We start from the raw sequence: 24,332 nt of genomic DNA, 5'->3' as shown, positions 1-24,332 counted from the left end.
CTAGCACAGCTTGTCACTTAAGTTTTATTTATGGTGGTGTTTTCGCTTGGTTGTTTTTTTCTACTTGTAAATGAAAAAATGCGGTCAAATTTAAATGGCATTTCTTCTATGGTTTCTGACTTCAGTGATATATTTTTTTTTTTTTTTTTTTTTTTTTTGCGGTACATGGGCCTCTCACCGTTGTGGCCTCTCCCGTTACGGAGCACAGGCTCCGGACGCGCAGGCCCAGCGGCCATGGCTCACGGGCCCAGCCGCTCCACAGCATGTGGGATCCTCCCGGACCGGGGCACGAACCCGCGTCCCCTGCGTCGGCAGGCGGACTCTCAACCACTGCGCCACCAGGGAAGCCCTAGTGATATATTTAACAAGGCTTCGCCATCCAAGATTACACAATTATCTATAGTCTCTTCTATTTTACATTTTCAATTTGCATGTTATTAACATTTCCAATCCACATGGGATTTTAATATATATTAATTACCTATTGATTGGATAAATTATCATTTCCTCATGGCCCAATATACTTTTGGACTCAGGTCTAAATTATCAATAAAATGCCAGTATTTTTGGAATGGTACCTAAGTATGATCCTATCCTTGAACAAAACCTGCCATATTGCTGTATGTAATTATAGAATGGTTATTATTAACCATTAATATCAATCAAAAGCAGAAGGGATGCTATAAAACAAAACATACACGTATAAAAGATAAAGACTGGGAGATAAATTCATATTCACCCAAACTCAAAAATAAGAACACAAGTATACCCATTAACCCTGAATGGAATCATTTTAGGCTTAAGCTTGAAGTAATCAGCACTACCTATGCCTTCAACATTAAAGATAAATTATAAATATGTCTAATGTGAATATAGGTACCTAAATCTTACTTTTTAGAGCAATGTACATTATTTAAAAATAATAAACTTCAATCCTGAAATAGTCTATAAATTCAGACTTTTCACTAATTTAGACTTGATTCTTCCATTATCTCTTATTCCAAATATAAGATTATCAGGAAAAATCTAAACTTTAAAAACTAATAAAAGAGTGGTAACAATTTCAGGATGGTTTCTTGAAGGACTCAGCACAGGGGAAAAGGAAGGAAGGATGGGACAGATCACATATCCCCCAAAGTGAGAGTCGGAGCTAGTCAAATGATACAAAATAGATTTGCTACAACCCTAAAATCAAAAACCAATATTTGTAAATACACTATAAACACTTCATTAGATGTTACCCAAAACACTAAAAATAATACAAGTATAGTGATTTAAGAGACCATTAAACACAAAGTCATTTGCCACAAAAGGCAAGAGGTTACCGTTCTAATAAACTTGCTGTTTTTTGAATATCAGAACAGGATGGATATGAGCAGAGACAGTTCTGCCTCTTCCTTTTCCCTTCACACTCTTTACCCACCATAAGATTCAATGTGTCAGGGATACTCCATTTCAACCACAGGAGCTAAGTTCCCCTTTGCCTTAACTATGTAGCTAGCCACATCTGAGGAACTGACTGTCAAAAAAAAAAAAGGGAAAGGGGACAGGAATTTCCCACAATAAAGGCCATGATTTGTGAAGTATGTAATTCCAAAACAGATGTTTTCTTATATGTAAATGTTTATGCTATAATTGAAACTTTCACAAATTATACATTTATGTTTATATACATATTATTATATATATTTTTTATCACGTTTAACCTGCAAACCAGTTAATCCACACCTAAATAATCAAGGGTCGACTACACTTATTTTAAAGCTTGTAAAGAACTTTCACATACTTCAGATTTGACTCTTACAATCCTATGAGATAAAAAAAGCAGGTATTATTTCCATCTCACAAATAAGGAAACTCAGCCTTAAGGTGTCAGAACTAGGACTGCATTCCAGGTCTTCTGCCTCTATGTTAATTGTCTGCCACAGAAAACAATGGATACAAATCCCCAAACTCTGATCTCTCAAGTGGAACACTATGAATTTAGAGATTAAGACAACTTTCCAGGAACATACTATATAAACTGAGCAACATTTATATTTGTAGTAAATGCAAAGAATGGTCAGTAAATTTTATTTTAAATCCTTAATTTGTTCTCATTATTACGGGCGCACAGATTTTAGTGCAACTGTACTATTTTTAGCACTTCTGAAGTTAACATTAACTTTAGGCCGTTGTTTGCCTTCTGTTTCGTTTTTGTTTTTTTACACATCTCCACAAATGTAAATTTGATGACATGCAAAGGTTGAGAGTCAGGGGGAAATTCAAAATTTGCTTGCATGGTACTGGTGTGGAAAAGGGGAGTAGAGATTTGGGGACTTCCCTGGCCGTCCAGTGGTTAAGACTCTGCACTTCCACTGCAGGGGTCGCAGGTTTGATCCCTGGTCAGGGAACTAAGATCCCGCTCGCTGCGCGGCCCCAAAAAAGGGCAGGGGGTGTAGAGATTTGAAAGGAATATACTTCATTAAAATAAAAATAAATTAAAAAAGGAAATATTCCACAGAAATCTCCAGAGTCAAAATATGTAGGCTAATAAGTTTATGACCTTAACCTTGCATTCTTCTTGATCTCTTTGAACAATTATAAAATGGATGTGAAAAGCTTTACCTTTTACTAGGTTTCTTTACTTAAAAGACTCAGCAGCAAAAATGCAAGTTTCTAGTTCCTAACCAGAAATATGTTTTATTTCTTTAACATTTTTACCTTTAACATTAGGCTGTAATGCATTCAGTGTGAAAGACAATAAAACTTACCTCACAATCAGGGCATGTAATTGTGCTGTATTCTTCAGTTATTAACAAGCACAGTTCACAAAAAGCATGTCCACATTGAAGTTCATGGTGGTGACCTATTGATGAAATTCTATCGTGAATTAAACTTTTCAGTTTGTCAACATCGAATATTCAGTATAATCAGGGGAGAAAATTAAAGGGAACTCTCTTGTATAGGAAAAGATATCTAGTTTAGTTAGAAATGGATGATTAAACAAAATTCAGGAGAAACAATACAATTCAGAAGGAGGGAGAAAAATCGGAAGAAAAAACAGGCAGAGCTATGTAGTATTGTTCGCCTTTCTTTATACAGTTATTTGGTACCTATAACACTTTGAATCTGCCATCTCTTATAATCATATAAAGTGCTCTGAGGTACTTCATTTTGACATTGTAAATTCCCAGCTAAGTAGGCTGGGAATATTTATTCAACCTAGAGATGGATAAACATTTTGGTGATCTGGGGTAAATGGTATAATCCAGACTCCAACCTAGTTCTGTTTCCAAGTCTAATGTTCTTTCTACCTGATCATACTTCCCTCTGCTAATTTATATTTCCCATCCTGTGAAGGGGACAGTGAGGGCCGACATGAGAAACTGGCAAAACCCCTCTCTTGAACAAAATAATGCCATTTGCAGCAACATGGATGGACCTAGAGATTGTCATACTGAGTGAAGTTAAGTCAGACACAGAAAGACAAATATCATATGATATTGCTTACATGTGCAATCTAAGAAAAAGGGTATAGGGACTTCTCTGGTAGCACACTGGTTAAGAATCCGCCTGCCAATGCTGGAGACACGGGTTCGAGCCCTGGTCCGGGAAGATCCCACATGCCGCGGAGCAACTAAGTCCATGAGCCACAACTACTGAGCCTGCACTCTAGAGTTCGCGAGCCACAATTACTGACACACATGCGCCTAGAGCCTGTGCTCCGCAACAAGAAGCCACTGCAATGAGAAGACCACACACCGCAACAAAGAGTAGCCCCTGCTCACTGCAACTAGAGAAAGCCCGTGCGCAGCAACGAAGACCCAACGCAGCCAAAAATAAATAAATAAATATTTATAAAAATAAATAATAAAAATAAATTTTAAAAAAGGGTACCTATGAACTTATTTGCAAAACAGAAGTAGAGTCATGGGTGTAGAAAACAAACTTATGGTTACCAGGGGATGGGTGGGAGGGATGAATTGGGAGATTGTGATTGACATATGCACACTACTATATATAAACTAGATAACTAATAACCTGCTGTATAGCACGGGGAACTCTACTCAATACTCTGTAATGGCCTGTATGGGAAAAGAATCTAAAAAAAAGAGCGGATGTATGTATATGTTTAACTGATTCACTTTGCTGTACAACTGAAACTAACACAACATTGTAAATCAAATATACTCCAAAAAAAAAGACACCCCCCACCCCAGCCTTAATGATTAAGACATTGGCAAAGACAGAAGCCAGGGCAGAAGTCAAATGCCACCACTGTCACACACGCGACCCATATAAAGATCATTTTCACAAACTTCGCATGTATGAAGGGAAATACCATAATCCTGACTGAAAATCTAATACCAAGATTTTAATACTCTAAGCAGAACTTTATCATAATAAACATTATAGCTATGTCACTTCAAAAGGTTGTCATTTTAAAAGGCTTCGCAAGAAAAAGGGAAAAGTAGCTAAATAAAGTTAGTCATCATTTACTATAAAATTATAGTGTTCCTGCTGATTTATATTATAATAATTGCATTCTTCTGATAAAAAAGAGCTTTAGTTTTTAAGCCAAGGAAACATCTTAAACTTTCTTACAACCAAGCTAAATTTTAAAGCTCTATTTAAATTCCAGAGATAACGTTACTAAAGAAATCAAAAGGCTTTTATAAGATTTCTGATACTGTACAAGTTGAGATAATGTGTGCTGCATTACAGCTTACAAAGCACTTTGACAATTCTACATGCAGAGGCACCATCTTTCCAACTGAGTACTTCTCAGCACCACAATACAAATGTATGAAAGAACCAGCGATTTTAAAAACGTACGTTCTAAAACTCTATTCTGCAGTACTACATCATTCAAATAATGGAGATGTTCTACGTAACAGCAGCGATCGAAATCCGGGCAGGAGAAACTTGCCTCTTTCCCCGGAAAACACACCAACTTTCTCTACACGCTCAGGTCTCCCAAGCGGAGTCCGTCCCGGAGAGACTGAGAAAACTGACTTTCGCTCTGCAAGTACAAAGATGTGACAGTCACACAGGGTGACAGTAAGGCTTTCTGGCAGCTCCAGGCGCTGACAGTCAACAACCCGCCCCGGCAGAAGCACAGCACTCTAAGGCCTGTTAGGTGCCGTTCAAGTAACCTGAACCTGTTTTCAGCGGAGGAGAGTCTCGGTGGGCGGGTCACGAGCGCACGGTGCCCCCGACGGCCCAGGACAGAAGAACACAAGACGCACAAAAGTGACGCGCTACTTTCCAAACAACGCCTGAAGCAAACGGAGCAACACGCCCCCCGCCCGTTTCATTACCACATTTCATTACCACAACAAGAGCCGCACAAGAAAATCACGTGTCGTTGCTGCTTTACCACAGGATGACGGCCAAATTCCCACATCCCCGGTTTCCCGAACCTGCGAACCGGTCGGTGAGGGAGGGGGCGGCGCAAGGTGTGGCGGTGAGGGGAGGAGGGGGGTGGAGTGGAGGGGGCGGGGGATGAGGGGGCAGGGGGTGGGGCGGGGCAGGGGTGGGGGGTGAGGGTTGAGTGGAGGGGACAGGGGGCGGGTGAAGGGGGTTGGGGGAAGGGAAGGGGGTGGAGCGTAGGGGGGTGGGGTGGGGGCGTGAGGCGGTTGAGTGGAGGGGGCAGGGGGTGAAGGGGAGGGGGTGGAGGGAGAGGGTGACGGGGGTGGAGGGTGAGGGGGTAGGGGGGAGGGTAGGGTGGGGCAGGGGGTGAGGGGGTGGAGGGGCCGAAGGGGGGGTGGGGCGGGGGGATGAGGGTGAGGGGACGGGGGGAGGGGGTGGAAGGGGGTGTGAGGGGGTGGGGTGTGAAGTTGGGGTGAGGGCCGCCCTCCAAGCCTCTGCGTCCCGACCTCGCAGGCGGCCTACGGACTCGGGCTCGGGGCCTGGGCTCCCCCGCTCTCTCTCGCCGCCGCGGCCACTGCCCACCAGCCTGTCTCTCGGCTCCCCCGCCGGCCGGCGGGCCGCGGGCTGACCCCCAGCCCCTCACCCGGAGCTCCGGACGACCTTCTTCCACACCGGCTGCACAGGGCCTCGGCGGCTCCCCAGGCCTGGCCCTTGCTCTCCACCTGCCCAAAACAGTACGCCGCCGCCTCCATCGTCGCCGCCTCGAATGTGAGGCCAGCGCCGCGTGCCGTCCCGGCGTCCCTCGCGGCAGTGGCCAATCACCGGAGGAGGCGGCTCCAGGGAGCCAATCGGTGGCGAGGAAGCTCCAGCCCTCCCTCCAGTCAGCCTGGGGCGGCCGGCTGAGCGTAGCGGTTTTTTTGTTTTACCCCCTGGAGCGTGAGAGACAAGGCCGCGTGGTCCTCCGGAAGCGTTTCATGACCCAACCACGCATTACTCACTATATTGCGTTAGGCGTCGCGAGTAGCGAACGATCCTTTGTGTTGAAGTTGTCTTCCTTCTCTAGTGGGTCGTAGCGGCCTTAGTGGAGAAGCCAATCTAGCTACCCATAGGTGGGGAGATTTGGTTAACAATTTCAAACCAAAGGGGTGGTCATTATTACTAACAGTTGTCGACGCTGATGGTATATATACAAGGCCTTGTGCTGAGAAAGTTTGGGGCTGCTAAGAATTTATAAACTAACAGGTTCCTGCTTGAGAGGTATGTAGCCCTCTACCTAAAAGGGTAACTTCTACTAAGGCAGCTTGTATTAAATGCCAGAGGAAAGTTAGAGAAAATAAGAATTGTCTGCGTTGTATGAAAAGCCTTCCTAGCTTGGGGTTTGCACTAGACCTTAAAACCTGGGTAGAACTTACAGAGGTAAACAGAAGAAATGAGGCATTCCAGGGAGAAAGAACCGTGTAAGCAAGGGAAAGTAGGTGGGAGATGCTGTGGCCTATTCGGAATTTATAGACCATTTGGCCAGAGTTTTAACTTCCTTAAAGTGAGCTTTTTTGGAGAGGTATATTGGGGTCGAATTTTAAAGAGTCTTGAATGTTGGGCTAAGGAGTTTGGACTTACCCTTTAAGCAGTAGTGTCCTGGGGAAATCGAGTGAGCAAGGGATGAAGTAATCTGGTAGCAATTTGGCAAGTATATTGTGGATGAAGCACCTGGGGATGGCAGGGTGGCTTCAGCTGCTAAGAATAAAAATCAGCACATAGGCTTCATTTTCTCTTTTTCCCTCTACGTATTTTTGGAAATAGAAACAGAAGTATTCTGTTCAAAAGCTCACTCCTGGTTAATATTCCAAAATATGCAAATAGCTCATACATCTCAATATCATAAAACAAACAACGGAATTTTAAAAAATGGGCTGAAGACCTAAATAGACATTTCCAAAGCAGACATACAGATGGCTCACAAACACATGAAAAGATGCCCAACATTGCTAATTATTAGAGAAATGCAAATAAAAACCACAATGAGGAATTGTCTCGCGCCAGTCAGAATGGCCACCATCGAAAAGTCTAAACGCTGGAGAGGGTGTGGAGAAAAGGGAGCCCTCCTGCACTGTGGGTGGGAATGTAAATTGGTGCAGCCACTATGGAAAGCAGCATGGAGATTCCTTAAAAAACTAAAAAAAGAACTACCATATGGTCCACCTATTCCACTGCTGGATATATATCTGGAAAAAATGAAAACTCTAGTTCAAGAAGTTACATGCACCCCAATGTTCATAGCAGCACTATTTACAATAGCCAAGACATGGCAGCAACCCCTGTGCTCATCAACAGACGATTGGCTTAAGATGATGTTGTCTATATATACAATGGACTATTACTCAGCCATAAAAAAAAATGAAATATTGTCATTTCCAGCAATGTGGATGGGCCAAGAGAATATTATGCTTAGTGAAATAAGTCAAAGAAAGACAAATATCATGATATCACTTATATGTGGAATCTAAAAATTAATACAAATTAATCTATGTATAAAACAGAAACAGACTCACAGACATAGAAAACAAACTTACAGTTATCAAATGGGACGGGGTGGGAGGGACAAATTAGGACTATGAGATTAACAGACCCAAATTACTATACATAAAGTAGATAATCAGCAAAGATATACTGCGTAGTACAGGGAATTACACCCCATATCTTGGAATAACCTACAATGGAATATAATTTGCAAAAAAACCCTACAAAGAACAAAAGCTGAATCACCATGCTATACACTTGAGACTACCACAACATTGTATATCAACTATATTTCAATTTTAATAAAAGCTCACCCGTACTCAAAAATCCTTATACTTTGTTGCCCTCAGGAAAAAGTACTGATTCCTTAACCTATCTCCACGCTACCCAACCAATAGTTTCTATTACTAATCCAAAATGGAATTTAGAGTGCCAATCAAGCCAGTATTCCCATGTAGCCTGCTAATTTTTCTACAGTTCTGTGAGTGGTATTACTTGTTCCCCTCATCTGGAATGCCCACTCTTTCCTCTTCATCAATTCATATTCTCCTCATCCTTCGTGCGTCAGCTTTAGAGCCACCTACCCCTCCTCCAAACCTTCAGATTTCTCCCTGCACTCAACATGGTAGCAATTAGCCACATCTCCTTTTCCACTGTAATTTGAATAATGGCAATCTCATTGCATAGGGGTTTTTCTTGCGCCCTCAGGTGAATTGAATGTGGTGCAGTACAAAGGAATTAACTGATTATCACCAGGCCAAATGGAGGGAATTATGCCTTGGTAATCCCAGCTGAATAAATTCTGGTAAATCGGGGTCAGTGAGAAATACAATGACATGTTTAGGCCTCATATAATAGGTCTTAGTACCTCCGGACCTTTCAAATGGAGCAGCCAGAATTATCTTAATATTTAATTTAGATTGTTTAAATCCTTTGTTTGGAATCCTTTAATGGTTTCCCACTGACTGGGACAAATCCTTGAAACGGCCTTCAAAGGTTTTATGATTTGGCCTCTGCTTCCCTCTCTAGCTTCATTCTCCCCACTACTCCTCACTATGCTCCAGATACGCTGGCCTTTTTCACTTCTGTAAGTAAATCAAGCTCTTTCTAACCTTAGGGCCTCTGCCTGGAATTCCCTCCCCTGCACTATTAAAAAAATTTATTATAAAATATTTTAGCCCCACAATAAGGAATAAAGAATAAAATTATGGGGAGTTTCCTGGTGGTCTGGTGCTTAGGATCTGGTGCTTTCACTGCCATGGTCCGGGTTCGATCCCTTGTGGGAGAACTGAGATCTTGCAAGCCGAGTGGCACGGCCAAAAAAAAAAAAAAGAATAAAATTATGAATGTTCATCTATGCTCCAGCTAGCTTAAGAAATAACCTAATTTTATTCAGGTAATCTAGTTTTATAATGTCTGGCCATTTACTCACACACTGGCCAATTCTTAATTCCTCCTTGTGTCTCATACCTCCCTTCTAGGATAATTTTTCTCCTTCAAGGACACCCTGAAGAAATGTCTTTAGTGAAAGTATCTTAATGGTGAATGCTTTCAGCTTTTATTTGAATGAAAATACTCTCATTTCATCTTCATTCTTGAATGATCATTTAGTAACATAACATTCTAAATTGACAGTTTTTTTTTCTCAGACTTTGGAGATAGCATCATACTGATTTCTGACCTTTATTTTTGCTATTGAGAAGTTTACTGTGAATCCAATTGTCATTCTTTATAGGTAAGTTGTTTTTCTTTGGTGTTCTATACATTCGTTATAATATCGAAGTGTGGATATTTATTTGCCCTCCCTGAGATTGATTGCAATTCTTCAATCTGAGGAATTCATTCCTATCATACTGGTCTGGAAAATTCTCAGTCATTTGTCTTTTTTTTTTAGAAGGTTTTTCAAGTGACAGCTGTTGTTGTTTTTAATTAATTAATATATTTGTTTATTTTTGGCTACATTGGGTCTATCTTGCTGTGCGCGGGCTTCCTCTACTTGCAGCGAGCGGGGGCTGCTCTTTGCTGCAGTGCGCGGGCTTCTCATTGCGGCGGCTTCTCTTGTTGTGGAGCACAGGCTCTAGGCACACAGGCTTCAGTCGTTGTGGCTCGCGGTCTCTAGAGTGCATCCTCAGTAGCTGTGGCACACGGGCTTAGCTGCTCCGCGGCATGTGGGATCTTCCTGGACCAGGGCTTGAACCCGTGTCCCCTGCATTGGCAGGTGGATTCTTAACCACTGCACCACCAGGGAAGCCCCATTTGTCTTTTTGAATACTACCTCTTCCTTGTTGTTTTCTTCTGGAACTCCTTTTAGACAGTAACAGGGCCGTCCCTTTCTATCCTTTATTTCTCTTAACCTCTCCTTCATATTTTCCACTCTTTATCTCTGTGCTGCATTCTGCATAATTCTTTTCAGATGCATCCCCCAGTTAATCAGTTCTCTCTTCACCTGGATTTAATCTGCATTTAACCTGACCACTGAGTTAAATTTTCAATGACTAATCTAATTCTAGATGTTCTTTTTTTTTAATTTCCAAATTTGCCTGATCTTTTTGGATAGTATTGTGTACCTTTCTCATGTTTTTGATTCTATCTTTTATTAATTTGATATTTTAAACACTTATTTCATTATGTACCTCCAAATTTCTTTCTCTGACATTCTTGAGGGGTCCAATTCTGCAATTTATTATTTCTACTGATTTTCATTCATGGTGATTTGTTTCCTCATGTGTTTGGTAATTTTGGATTTTAAACTCACGTTTGGGAGTGTTTATCTGTGGGAATCCTTTCTTTTTTGGCCACACCATGCAGCTTGTGGGATTTTAGGTCCCTGACCAGGAATTGTACCCAGGCCCTTGGCAGTGAGAGTGTGGAGCCCTAACCACTGGACTGCCAGGGAATTCCCAGGGAATCCTCTGAAGCCAGCATTAAGGATATATTTCTCCAGATTATGTTTTTGCTTCTTGTAGAACATAGTTCCCAAAGAACTATGAATCTAGGACCACTTTAATTTCTTGGCTTGTGTTTTCCTAGACTACTCCAATAGCATATTTTGAATCCCAAGCCCCCCTAAAGGCAGGTGTGTATTCTAGATTACCTGGGGAGGTATTTTCCCCACCCAAAAGTATACAAGATAAACTTCTTTGCCTTTTAGCCAACTTGTTCACGCCCACCAGCAGTGTATGAACCCTCTAGCAAATGCTTGGATTAGCATCGGTTTTATTTTTTGCTAATTCATGGCTGTACTTTCATATCTCCTTGTGGCTTTAATTTGCATTTCTCTAAAGACTGGTAAGGCTGGCATCATGTCATATTTATCGGTCATTCAGGCTTTCATATTTGTTTGGTCGGGGGACATGTTTGTCTATTTTTTTTTTTTTTTTTTGCGTTACACGGGCCTCTCACTGTTGGGGCCTCTCACTGTTGTGGCCTCTCCCGTTGCGGAGCACAGGCTCCGGATGCGCAGGCTCAGCGGCCATGGCTCACAGGCCCAGCCGCTCCGCGGCATGTGGGATCTTCCCAGACCGGGGCACGAACCCGTGTCCCCTGCATCGGCAGGCGGACTCTCAACCACTGCGCCACCAGGGAAGCCCTCTATTTCTTATTGATTTGTAGCAATTCCTTATTTATCCTGGATTCCATTGCAAATATACTTTTCAGGCCGTGACTTGTTTTTTCACTTTGATACCTCTTGTTGTCCCAAGGTGTTTTATTTCACTATGGTATTTTCATTAAGACTTGCAATATTTGCATATTGTTTAAGAAGTCTTTCCCCGAGCTAAACATTCATGTGATTTATTATCTTCCATGAGCTGTATTACCTTCCCTTCTACTTTAAAATTCAGTTTTGTTGTTGGTGGTATATGCATAGGAGTGGGAGGAAGTGGGGTGCGATGGAACACAGTAATTTGGATAGACAGCGTCATGAACCTTGATTTACCCTTTTCCTGTACACTGTTGGTGTAGTGCCACCTCAGAACATAGAGACAGATATTCCACGATGGCATTTTATTATGATTTTAAAAAAAGGATCAAGTATATTTTAACTTCAGTTCTGCTTTTGTTTCGATAAAACGTTGGGTTTACCATTTTCCTTCTAGACTCACTAAAAGTATCAGGTTGTCATGAAAATAACTGATTATACAACATTCACAGAGGCTGGTACACGGTACGTGCCCAGTAGAAATGTAGTTGTGAGCGCTCACTTGGTGTCAGAACCCGGCAATAGGGAGGACACTCCAGCCAGCGTGACACGGTCTCCAAGGGCACCAGATGGCGCCAGGCCCATGACAAACAGCATTTGCAGTTTGGTGCCTTTCTTACCTTTGCAGGTGGTTTTCAGGTCCTCTGCTACTTTGCCTCTGACCTTTCTGTTCTGAGTCACTGCTAGCAGAGGTGTGCAGTGAGAAGGTATAAGCTGTCTTCCATGAATATTCTGGAGGGGGCAGAATACCCCTCTTTCAGGAAGTGACTCTGGCTTTGTCCCTAGAAATTTCAGGGCAATGGGGCAGGAAGGACCTTTAGCGATCACTGAATCGCACATCCTCATTCAGGATGGGGAAGCCAAGGCTCTGACCTTCCTGGGTAGAGCTCGAGTCCCAGTGTTTTGATTTCTGGACCATGCTCCTGGACTTTACTACACCAATTCCCATGTCCACCTTCAGAAAACTCTACTTTGGGAATTATAACAGAGACGCACTGCACAGACATGAAATTTTAGATTGATGGACAGATGACCAGTGCAGCTCCAGGCCAGATTTGGGGGCCTTTGTAGGGATGAGCAAGCTTCAACCTTGCTGCTATGAAGAGTTAGGGGACAGGATGGGGTCTGCAGTGTCCTTTCTTGAAAAATAGTCCCAAGGAGAGCTCTGGGGCCCTAAAAGTTGAGGAAATGTACCCCCATGAGCCTCCCTATAGGGCAGCAGGGTGTTAGCATCCCCCAGTGCGCCTCCCCTGCCGTCTTCAGGGCCGTTAATTGGGAGCGGTCTCCACCTGCATATTCGTCACCATCAGGGCAGGTGGCTGCCTTCCTGGGTGTGTTGGGTGTGGGCCCTCAGTTGCAGAGCTCAAGACACTTCTGGCCTGAACTTAACCAGCAGAGGTTGACTTGTGGTTCCCAGACTTTGGTGCGCTTAGGAATTCCTTGAGAGGTTATGAGAATGCAGAGGCCTAGGACCTAGAGGTTCTGACTCAGAAGGTCAGGGTGAAGCCCAGGCCTGTGCTATCTAATAGCCGTCCTGCGGCTGGCTGCAACTGGACTAAGTCCCACACTGAGAGACGGATTGCTGTCGATGGGAAAAAAAAATGCACAACCTAGAAGTTGAGAGTTATGTTCTATTCGGTGGACAAAACTGAGGGCTTCACAGTTCACAATGCCAGAGAAATTAATTCCCTAAAGAACTATATCAAGGTTAGCAAAAGAAACTAAATCACCCAACTCTAATGAGACTGGAGTACAAAAACCATTCAGACCAATGCAGGGCAGTTGCTAAAGATAAGAAGGTATTTTTTTCATTTTTTTAAAACAAAGCTCCCAGATATGCAAAAACCTTATCAAGAGACCTCATCAGTTGGTCACAACCCTGGCACCTGAGGGCCAGGGGCTGTATTCAAATCCCCCCTTCTCAGTGCAACCTGGAGGAAGATTTCTACATCTTTGAGCGTCAGCTTCCTTCGCTGCTAAATGGGGCTGATATCGGTACTGTGAGGATTAAACAAGATAATAGATGAACGGACTTGTAAACTATAAAGTACAAGACAAGCCTTATGAGTTCTTCTAAAATGTATAATAGATTAGATTATTAATTCAAAAATACAAAAAACAAACCTGAGGGCTTCAGCCTGGGCGGAGGCAGGTGTCAGGCGGCCCTGAAGGGGTCAGGGAGTTTTTGCCACGAAGACTAGGTAGTTGGAACATCAAACGATTACTGTGAGTTAAAGAAAACCAGACACCTCAAGGTAATGAATTTGGTGCTTTTCTATGTATGGGAAGATGCAGAAGTCTGGGCTCCCTGAAATGATTCCTCAGCTACCTGGGGCAGTTCCCTGTGTTTTCCCATCTGGAGACTCCTCGAGGTTTGCTGTGTGGGAGGGCTGCAGTGGTCCATCCTGGTTCCCTCAGGGCTCACCGCTGGGCCGCTGTACTGTGACGGCCTGATGGCTGCAGCACGCTTGGTTTCCTGACATGGCAGCGACATTTTCTCACTCGCATCACCTTACACTCTCCAGGTCTCTCCTGACTCCTCTGTGGCCCATGTGCATTTCTCTAGTGACTCCCATTCCAAGACATACATCCACTGCTATCAGATTTTCTTCTTTTGGAAACGTAAAGCTGTAGACACCAAGGAAGAAACAACACTCATATTTTCAGAGATTTAGTTCGCTTGCGTTGAAGCAAGGAATTATGATTAGGAAATCCCCAGCGGGGGGCAGAGTCAGCGACAAGCCCAGGCTCTGCGATCCCTCAGTGGAGAGGCAGGCCAAGGGGCGTGCGCTGGGGTCGACAGCCCCTTGTTTCAGACTCTAACAGTCCCTGAGGGCGCTGCTGTGCTGTTAGCTGTAAGGCACCTGGCCAGAGGGGTGCCCTCGACCTTTCCGAACTCTGACCTGCCCTTTTCTCACGGGCAGAGGCTCTCCATCCCTCCTCTCTGATGTCATAAAAGAATAAAAACACTTCACGCAAAGCTCGAGAAGCAGAGCCACCTCTTCGGGCAGATGTTGTCCCGCCATGATATTTTCTAGCTGCCACTTTAAGGTGGCAAGTAAGGGTGTAAATGCACCCTTACTCCCCACACTCTAGTCAGATATGCCATTAAATGCGGGTCACAAACTCTGGTTATGATTCTAACAGGATGGCCTCCATTGGATGGTGGCTTCTGGGAGAAGATGAACAAATGATGGAGGCGTGTTTAATTAAGCTCGCTGTGGTGAAGGGGAATTTGAGAGCTACGAGGAATGGAGGCTCACCAGGGAAATTTAATTCTCAGCCTGTCTCAGACACTCTCCTCTTACCTTCTCCCACCTCCTCACCTTTTAACTGAATGGCAAATACAACTCACATCTGAATTGACAGGAATTTTCTGGAAACCAATACACTCATTCCTATATTCACTGGCCCATCTCATTTTAGTGAAAACAGTATATTAAATGTCATATTTCACCATGGTTTTTATACATAAAGCTGCTTCCTTTTGTACACAAACCTTCCCCACCAGGGCTGAACCCGGGTGGTGGATTCCCAGCAGCACCAAACACTCTTTTCAAATCTCTTTTTCTGCACCATCCATTTTAGCATCCAATTACTCTCTTTTTTCTTGGTCTTTGTCTCACATGATTAGCCTTGCTTTTTGAGGCAAACTGCATTTTCCTAAAGATAGCCAGCATATACGTTATCCCCTGCAATGCAATGCTGACACCCTTCCTGTTGTCACCCCCAGTCTGGGCTCAGTGTACTTTCTGATTTGTTCACTTTTTTTTGGATGGCTATTGAGAGCCTATTATTTGTCTAAAAGTAGGCTGAGCTCCATGAGGATGGTAAAAGAACTAAACTCACTATTCCGTTTTTTTTTCTTTTGGCCGCACCTCTTGGGGGATCTCAGTTCCCCCACCAGGAATTGAACCCGGGCCTCCAGCAGTGACAGTGCCAAATCCTAACCACTAGACCACGTATTGTGTTCATGGTTAATTCCCTCAACTGCCCCATGAGGTTTTGTTTTTCACGGTTAATTCCCTCAACTGCCCCATGAGGCAGGTATTATTATCCCTCTCCTGGAGCTGACAAAACTATGTGACAAAGAGTGTTCAAACCAGCTCTATCTGGCACCAGTGCCCAGGACACTTTACTCTGAAAAATTGCTCACAAATTCTAGGATCAGTCCGCAGATTCTGGGATCAGTCCGCCCCCTCTTTCCTTTGCCTTCTGAGTGTAGGTCTTTCCATGTTCCTGTTTCTCAGCCTCTTTTCATGCCTCATTCCCTCTCTTTTTCTTTTCTGGCTGCACCGTGCGGCATGCAGGACCCAGTTCCCTGACCAGGGATCGAACCCCGGGCCCCCTTGGGTGGAAGCGCAGAGCCTTACCCACTGGCCCACCAGGGAAGTCCCTTGCCTCTTTCTCTTGTTGACGGTCTGTTCCTTGCTCTCCCAGCCATTCATTCACCAAACATTTACTAAGCTTGTACTGTGTGCCAGGCAGGTCCTCTCCTGAGCAGTCCCTGCCCTCCTGGAGCTTACACTCCAGGCTAAAAGCAGATCAGCAGTAAAGCGTGAGGACAGATGCTGGGATCTGCTATGGAGAAAAGGGAAGACAGGAAGGCGAGGGGAGTGTTGGGGAGAAGGGGTGCTGGTCAGGAGACTCGGGAGGGGTGGGAGGGGAAGCAGCCAGGGGTTGGGGGGCGTCTGGGAGAAGGCGTCTCAGTGGAGCAAGCAGCCAGCTCAAGGCCCCCGAGCTGGGTGACCAGGGCCTGTGTGGACAGGTCAGGAGGGGTCAGAGGCTCACCGCAGGGCTGGAGGCCACTGAGGACAGTCACTTTCTGACCGACAGGGTTTGCCATCAGCCTCCCGATTTATGGGGACGCTCTACCATCCCTGCTCCGGCCCTGGGTGCGTGGGTTAGGGTGTTAACCCCACAGGGAAGCTCATTTCTGCCTCTCAGGGGTTTGGGTCACAGATACTGCAGCCCCCCAGGTACGACAGGGGGCAGTAATGGGCCCAGGCTCACGGGAGCTCTGAGGGCGGAGCTGTCTCCACCCTACCGTCACTTCCCCCGGGAGCTTGAAGCTGCCCCAAGGGCGCCGGCTTCCAGGGCCACATCGTGACAACCGCCGCCCCACCCCCCACCACCGGTGTGTGCATCTCTGGTCCCTGCCGCTTCCCTCCCCGGGTGCCTGTGAGGCTCTCCCTCATCTCTGCCACTGAAATCCCACCTCGTCAAACTTGAGCTGGGCCCCTGAGGGTGGCCCCTGAACTCCACAACCCTCCGTGCCTCTGCTGTGGCCTCCAGTCGTGCCCCGGACGACAGTTTATTTACAGTCTGTCTTTCCCGTCTCACCGTTCCTGCTCCGAGGCGGCACCACGTTGCTCATCCTCAGCTCACACCCTGTAGCCTCGTGCCCTGTCCAGCAGGTGCTTCATTTGTCAAGAAATGAAAGCAAGAGGAAGAAAGCCCATGTTGCAAATATAAAATGTAGGCAAAAACACCAACTAATAAATTCTAGTACTTTCAGGCTTACAAAATACTTTTCTCCACAGTATCTCAGTTTATCTTCACAAGTCCGTAGAAGGGAGTTTCTATCCCTTTAAAATGAATCAGGCTTTTGCCTTAAATTTCCATTACACTTTATCTTAGAACCTCTGGACCAAAAAGATAAAATCCCCTGAGTTGGGTTCTGGTATGTTGCGGGGAGGGCCGGGACCCAGGAATGGGGACAGAGGAGAGGGAACCCGCCCAGAGATCTGGTCTGAAGCGGAACAAGCAGCATCAGTGAAGCGAAAGTGCAGGACAGAGCCGGCCCTGGAGTCCGCGCGCGGGTGCTGGCCGGGGGAGCCCTGATCCTGCACGGCAGCTGAGCGGGCAGGTGTCTGTGTCAAGGCCCAGCGCCCCTGAAAGGAGTAAATACTGGTTTTCTGCCTCTCTTTTCAGTGTGAAAGGATAATGTTCAAAGAAAAGGTAAAATCGTGGCTCCCATCCAGATATAAAATGAACAAGTGTTAAATTTCTTCTGTTCAGTCGCACGTGGGAACTAGGCAGTTGCTAGAACTGGTTCAAGGAAGCAGAGGCCCCCGTTCATCTGGAGATGCCCGAGGGTTGTGCAAGTGCAGCGAAACTGGCTTTTCCAGAGGACGGAGGGCTGTCCCTGTGTTTGCATATCACAGACGCGGACTATTCTGAACTGCTATCAGTTCTCCATAACCTCGGATCTGCAGTGTGCCTGAAGGGTGCGCTTTGTGCAGTGTGCAGTCTTCTGTCCAAGCACAGATTCTCCTGACATGACCGCACAGATTCTAAAGTTGAGCCGCTTCACTGGAGGGGAACTGACAGTGCTGGACAGTCGTGCAAGGTCGGCACTACTAACTGATGGGGTCGTCGTGAGCATTAAGGAGACCGTGCTTTTAGGTTATCACAGCACCCGGGGCATAATAGGTTTCTGATAACTACCAGCTGCTGACACTGTCCCGTTAGGAGACATCTCACACACACACACACACACACACACACACACACACACACACACACACACACGGGCCCAGGGCTTCACGTGTGGGCCTCACACCTGTCACCACCTGTGCGGTTTAATCATCGTTTCCCTTGCTCCTAACTCACCTGCTCGTGTCCATTCTTGCCTGGATGTGCTCCCACCCTCCTCACAGAAGCCAAAGTGACCTGAACATGTGAACTGGAGCAAGTCCCTGCCTTTGTTAATAATCTTCAACAGCCTGGTGTCGCGTTTGCAATGAAACCCTGGGAGACCCTGTGTTCTAAGATTCCCGCCTGCTTCTCCAGCTGCCTGGTGAACCAGTCTTCCTGTTGCGTCCCTGTTCCTGCCACACCTCCTGGAATTCTCCTCTGTGCTCATTCACCTCGGAAAGGACTTTCCTGACCCCCCCTTTAAAGGGGGCTCACCCAATGCCCCATCCGATAATTATCTAAGCCTCTTTCCACCTATTAAAACCCTGATCGCAATTTATGATACTTTTTCTGCCCCTCCCCTGGAGCACCAGTTCCATGAGTCTGTCTTGTCCCTGCTGTTTTCTCAGACTGCACGGCAGACACTGAGTGAATAAAAATCTCTTATAGTTGACAGATCTTTCATGTCCTATTGACAGGCAAGATATTCACTTTATTACTGCTGGTAGTAATATAAATTGCTACAGCTTATCTGAAAATAAATTTGGCACTATTTATCAAGAGCCTTAAAAATACTCTTAACCCCTTAATTCCATTTTGAGGAATCTATTATAAAATAATAAGAGATGTGGTATAGGGCTTCCCTGGTGGCGCAGTGGTTAAGACTCCACCTGCCGATGCAGGGGACACGGGTTTGAGCCCTGGTCCGGGAAGATCCTACATAGCGGCGGAGCAACTAAGCCCGTGCGCCACAACTACTGAGCCCGCGCTCTACAGCCTGTGAGCCACAACTACTGAGCCCACGCGCTGCATCTACTGAAGCCCGTGTGCTCTAGAGCCCATGCTCCGCGACAAGAGAAGCCACCACGATGAGAAGCCCACACCCAGCAAATGAAGAGCAGCCCCCGCTTGCCACAACTAGAGGAGACTGTGCGCAGCAACGAAGACACAACACAGCCAAAAATCACGAACAAAAATAAATAAATTAATGGAAAAAAGAGATATGTGGTATAAGATTTAGTGACAAGATGCAACCTTAAAAAAAAACCAAACAGATGACCAGTAGGAAATAGATGCGCCATCCTACAGTGGGGATATGGTAAAAGCACTCTCAATATGGAATAATGCGTAGTCATTAGAACCATATCCTCCATGTTAAATAAAAAGGCAGAATGGAAAACTTTATATTTCAATTCTGCCTAAAAATAAATATATGCATAGAAAAACCCTAAAGAAATAACCACTCTTGTTTACGTATATAACTAGGTAGTGAGATTCTCGGTGGTTTTAATTTTCTTTTTACTCTTGGATATTCCAAATTTTCTAAGATGAGTTACAATTTTATAATCAGAATAAAACAGATTGTTTTAAAACATGCTCTATAAATCCAGCCTCATCTCTATATCTCTGAGTTTACTCTGCCACACCAATTAGATTTAAATTAACTGTTATTTTTTCTAAAAAGTGTCTAGGCCTTAGTGGGTCAATGAAGCAGTCTCTCTAAAACAACACAAAACAAAAACCCTCTGATATGAGATTTTATTGCCTCTTTTCTGTCTAAAACTTAATCAAGCTACTTGATATAACTTGATATAATTTCTGTGATTCCTTAAATTTGTTACTTATTCATTTTACAAACATTTGAGTGTCAGCTTTTTGCGAGGGTAGGTACGTACAATATGAAAGTTATTCCAGACAGGGTTCCTCTACTTCAAATTTAACTCCTTTCAAGTGTAATCCAACCTACCATAAACCCCTTACAGCTTTGTGCTCTATTTACAGCCTTCTCCCACTGGCTCTGGCAGGACCATAAGCTGCCAGCCATCACAGCTAGGGGCACTTGGACAGCCTGGCAGGGAAAAGAGTGAGGACAGATTATTCTTAGTTGAAGTTTAGGAAGCATTACTGCCCTGCCAGGACTGGAATGAGAAGGCCGTCATGACGCTGCCTGGAAAGGGTTCTGGTTCACTGAATTACTAACGTCAGATTAGTCCAGTGATAATTGCAGCTGAAGACAGAGATGAAAACCCTCGAGATTAAATACATTATGTTAACTTCAATACACACAGTGACACAGTACATTATGATCTATTTACATGAAGTTACAATGATGGCCCTGAGAACACGGCAGAGAACCATGGCTCCAAGACTCCCTTTTCCTGCTCCAGAGACACAACCTAGTGCCGTCAGCAGCGGAATGTCCTTGCCTGCGCGAATGATGGAGAAGAGGTGGAGAAGCAGCCACTGAATGGGAAAAGCTCACCAATGTCATCCTGTCAAATCAGTTTGTGCTGGGCGTGCAGCTGATGACGGAAAGGCTGTGAAAACAGCTTTCTCTCGCACGCTGCTGCTGACGGACAGACCCTTCCACAGAAATTCTGCCTTAAAAGTGTGCGCACATCAGAGAGGGGACAAAGCAACGATGTTGGTGAGGGAAGAGTTCAGACCTTCCATGGAAAAGTAAAATGACCAGAAGAAGTAAAAAAAAAAAAAAAAATTGAAATCACATCTGTCCTATGCTCTGCATTTTAGACAAACTCAAATTAATTAGAACACCACCCTCAGGCCTAGTTTTATAAAACATCTTTTACTTAAAAACGAGGCCTCTCTGGGGTGTCAATATGGGTGTGAGCACACATGTTACACATGAATAAGTTAAAGCATGAAACATAAAATTAGTGCTGCAGAGTGCTTTGCGACTGTCTTACAAGAAATAAATATTACGTGTTAAGTCACAATGGTCCTCCACTGAGGATGAATCCTGGTAAATGAAAACCCTTTTGGGCCAGGGGAGAACCTGGGGCTAGCCTATGCCAACGCCCCCCGGGGCTCCCTTTTGGAGCTGGTGGTCAGGGTGGTCAGCTCGGGAGGAGGGAGGGCATCACAGGACCACGCCTCAGAGTCAAACTGAGGTCGTCCCAGTTGCTGTGATGTAAATGTGCCATCGCTTCATCCCTTGCAAACCTCTAGCTGAATTAGCCTTTTCTGAGCAAGGTGACTGTGAAGTAATAAATTCCCTGGGAATTCACAGGAATCTTAGGGAGGTCACTGGACTTTTAACAGAGTGTAGAATGGAGGTTTGAGCAGTCCTGTCTAGAATTAAGGGACAGCGAGACCCCAGCAGATGTCTGGATTACCCGAGATTATTTAACACGAGTGACCTTTATATACATATAAACACGCCATGCTTCCCTACACCGTTCCCTTGAAATTCACATATTTTAAAATAACGAGATAGATATATAAATTAAAATCATGTATAAACAGTTAAATCTCTGCTTTAAATTACAAAACATTAGTGAGCATCTTTCCTACAGTTCTGTCATTTCTTAAACGCGTTCTGACGATGTCCCCACGGCTGCAATCGCCCAGCTGGCGGCCGGAAGATGAAGAACATTCTGACGTGCAGCTGGGGGCTCGGGAAGTAAGGTGATCTTAATAGTACATGTTCTTATCCCACCAGCCTATAGAGGTAGAAAACAGTAAGCTAGAAACTGAGGGGAGTCTGTTGCACTAGACAGAGACCCCCAAATCATACTACTACTTACTTCCAGGGTAGAGTCTGATGGCCAGTTTCCGCACCTCATCATACACCCAGATCAGAACAGCGTGTGGTACAGCCACGAACCAGTACTGAGGCCTGGGAGGGGGCGGAGGGAGGGAGATGAGACCCACGCACCCAGAGGGGGGCCCGCCCCACAAGTGGAGGAGCTTCTCGGTCACTTCCCTGCCTCACTGGAGAGAACGACGCCACTGCGTCACACAGCGTAAAACCACACTGGACTGTGACCACTAGAAACAACGCCTGCCTGGGAAGTGGTCTGCCGGACGAGGGTACAGATGGGATGGTGAGGGATGGAAAACCCACCTCGTCTTCTGAAAAAAACTAGCAGGTCAAAGGCTCAGACTGATATAAAACCGGTTTCATTTTACCTCCTTTGAAAGACTTGAGGGGAAAGAGTCTCTGGAACCCTAGTGATTATTTAGGCCGTGACAGCAGATGGCGGCTCACTCCTCCCTCCCCACCGTTGAAGGGAACCTCACCGAAGCATCGTGAAGTTCAGGGCCACGATACTCCCGAGGCCGTAGGAGAGGATTAGCGCGATGATAACCTGCGAGGCAATCCCCACCCAGATGACTTTATTTCTGTAAGACACAAAAGCGAACAGATTCTGAACTCCCAGGCTCAGCCCCACACACCCAGCACAGTCAACGCGTCGTCATCCCGGCAGCAAAGGCCCAGGCTGAACCATGAGGGTGGATGCCGGCCGTACCTGAAGAGACCCTGCTGGAAGATGGAATTCCTCCGGGTTTTCCTGATGATCAGATCTGCTATTTGCTGGATCATGATGCCAACAAAGAATGCTGTGTAGCCCGTCCATTCTAGGTATTTCCTCTGGTAGCTTGTCTGTCAACGGCCAGAGAAAGAGAAGTCCATGAGGGCCAGGATGGAAGCTTCAGGGAGGCATCAGCACACTTCCGTAAGCCTCTACTCTCTCCCCCTCACCAAGACTGAGCGAGGATCCCCTCCTTGTGGTTGGAAAGAAACCTTTCTTGCCTTTAACGGGCTGAGTAGGAAAAGACGCTAACTTAATGGATTTGGCCCAACTGTGGCAATGTTGGCTGGTTACTCTTACACACCTATCGCAAAGCTAATGTGAAAAGGTGAGCTCTAGGCACCTAACTCGAGAGGTGAGCTGAGCCCCGACAGAGGCAAACCGCTGTGACCAAGGGGCCCACAAGCCCCGTTAACCGAGAAAGCTGTCACCTGCTTTGTCCCCTCACGGTTCCCAGGAGGACACTGCTGGAGGGCCCGCCCTTACCCATTCTTGTCCATAGCTGTCTTCCAAGTCGTTCACGTAGCCCTTTTCCCACTCCACCCGGAGGTTAAGGAGAGTGCTGGGTCGAAAGCCCTCCTGCGCGTACACGGTGAAATATACAACAAAAGCTCCCAGGGCCTGCATGAGGCCTGAAAGAACAGAAGAGGTTCTGTAATGACTTCAGAATTGCCCCGACCTCATTCTCCTCTGGGTTCCTCCTCACGTCCCAACCCCGCCCCACAAGGCGAAAAGAATTCTCTGGGAGGCCCCTCCTCGCACCAATATGCAGGTAGGAGTACACGGCAAGTGGCTTGTTCACCAGTCTGTCCTTCTTCTTGTGGCGAGGCTTCCTGTTCATAATGTCACTTTCAGCTTTCTCATAAGCCAGGGCGATGGAGGGAATCTAGAGGGAGAGAGACCCCGTGAGGCCCGGCGCTGAAACACTATGACACAAGGGGACAGCAGTTGCATAGCCAGGGGCCGGGGCGTGGCAGTGGGGTTAGGGAACGGGTCTCTCCAGGGTGCAGGCCTCAGGGTGTGTCGTCTGTAGAGAATTTAAGAATCAGTTGGCTTCTGATCATTGCCTTGTGCTTCCAGTTCTAAACAATGCTAGTTATAAAGCGCTTTTCTCTCCTTCTGTCGTCTCCCACTTCGCCCGGCCACTGACCAGTGGTCCTCTCACAGGTCCTCCCCCGCTGGAGGGCAGAGAATCTGCATTTCTAACCAGGTCCCTGGTGATGCCTGGAAGAACCACTAGAGTGGAGAAAATGAGCAAACTTCAACGGCCTGGAAAGTGATCTGACTGCAGGCTCTGGGGCCTCAGCTCCCCACTAACGTAAAGATACCCCCAGCCCCCTGCAGCGTGGAGGGTGCCCTGCAGCTGTCCTATGAGACGAGGGAGGAGGCGGCAACTTGCAGGGCTATGAGTTCTGCTGCTGCCTGTCACCTGTGTAAGCCAGAGCCACGGGAATAACTGCCACGAAGCTTTCTTAAAGGGATTCGTCCGAGAAGGGGAGAGGGTTTAGGTGACGTTACTGTAGGTCAGCGTGCCGCTTTACAGAGTGTTAATCGTGGCTACTTCTTACTGTGTTTGGTGAGGGGCTTCGGGGTCACAGATTCTTTTACTTAACAAGGAGTGGCTGTGGGTTATCACTTCAGCCACTGGGCCCCCAGCAGTACAGGGACTACTTTGATGACATCTGCATCTTCTCAAAAGAAAAGGGAGGCCTGTGAGCTGAAACTGACTAATGGCATGCTTTTTCGGAATGGTGAAGAACTTATATCTTGAAAAGTTCTTATAT

The 24,332-nt window shown here is 45.7% G+C and overlaps 2 protein-coding genes across 4 annotated transcripts in view; both read right to left on the bottom strand.

Moving 5' to 3' along the window:
- Nucleotides 1–6,109, bottom strand: part of RNF17 (ring finger protein 17) — a 110,657-nt gene extending 104,548 nt beyond the window's left edge. For all 3 annotated transcript variants that reach the window (XM_032611512.1, XM_032611511.1, XM_032611513.1), the window contains exons 1-2: nt 5,999–6,109; nt 2,754–2,848 (exon numbers count right to left, since the gene is read on the bottom strand). In XM_032611512.1, the coding sequence (XP_032467403.1) occupies nt 2,754–2,848; nt 5,999–6,107 (204 nt within the window). In that variant the 5' untranslated portion in view covers nt 6,108–6,109. The remainder of the gene's footprint in view (nt 1–2,753; nt 2,849–5,998) is intronic.
- Nucleotides 6,110–19,593: 13,484 nt separating this feature from the next.
- ATP12A (ATPase H+/K+ transporting non-gastric alpha2 subunit) overlaps nt 19,594–24,332 on the bottom strand; it is a 30,108-nt gene continuing 25,369 nt past the window's right edge. The window contains exons 18-23 of the mRNA XM_032611674.1: nt 23,311–23,434; nt 23,035–23,180; nt 22,486–22,619; nt 22,256–22,357; nt 21,760–21,851; nt 19,594–21,675 (exon numbers count right to left, since the gene is read on the bottom strand). Coding sequence (XP_032467565.1) covers nt 21,647–21,675; nt 21,760–21,851; nt 22,256–22,357; nt 22,486–22,619; nt 23,035–23,180; nt 23,311–23,434 — 627 coding nt within the window. The 3' untranslated portion in view covers nt 19,594–21,646. The remainder of the gene's footprint in view (nt 21,676–21,759; nt 21,852–22,255; nt 22,358–22,485; nt 22,620–23,034; nt 23,181–23,310; nt 23,435–24,332) is intronic.

Source organism: Phocoena sinus, chromosome 18 (assembly GCF_008692025.1).
Source record: "Phocoena sinus isolate mPhoSin1 chromosome 18, mPhoSin1.pri, whole genome shotgun sequence".
NCBI classification, from domain to species: Eukaryota; Metazoa; Chordata; class Mammalia; order Artiodactyla; family Phocoenidae; genus Phocoena; species Phocoena sinus.
The sequence above is the reverse complement of the archived record's forward strand: the minus strand, read 5'-3'. Positions and strand labels throughout refer to the sequence as shown.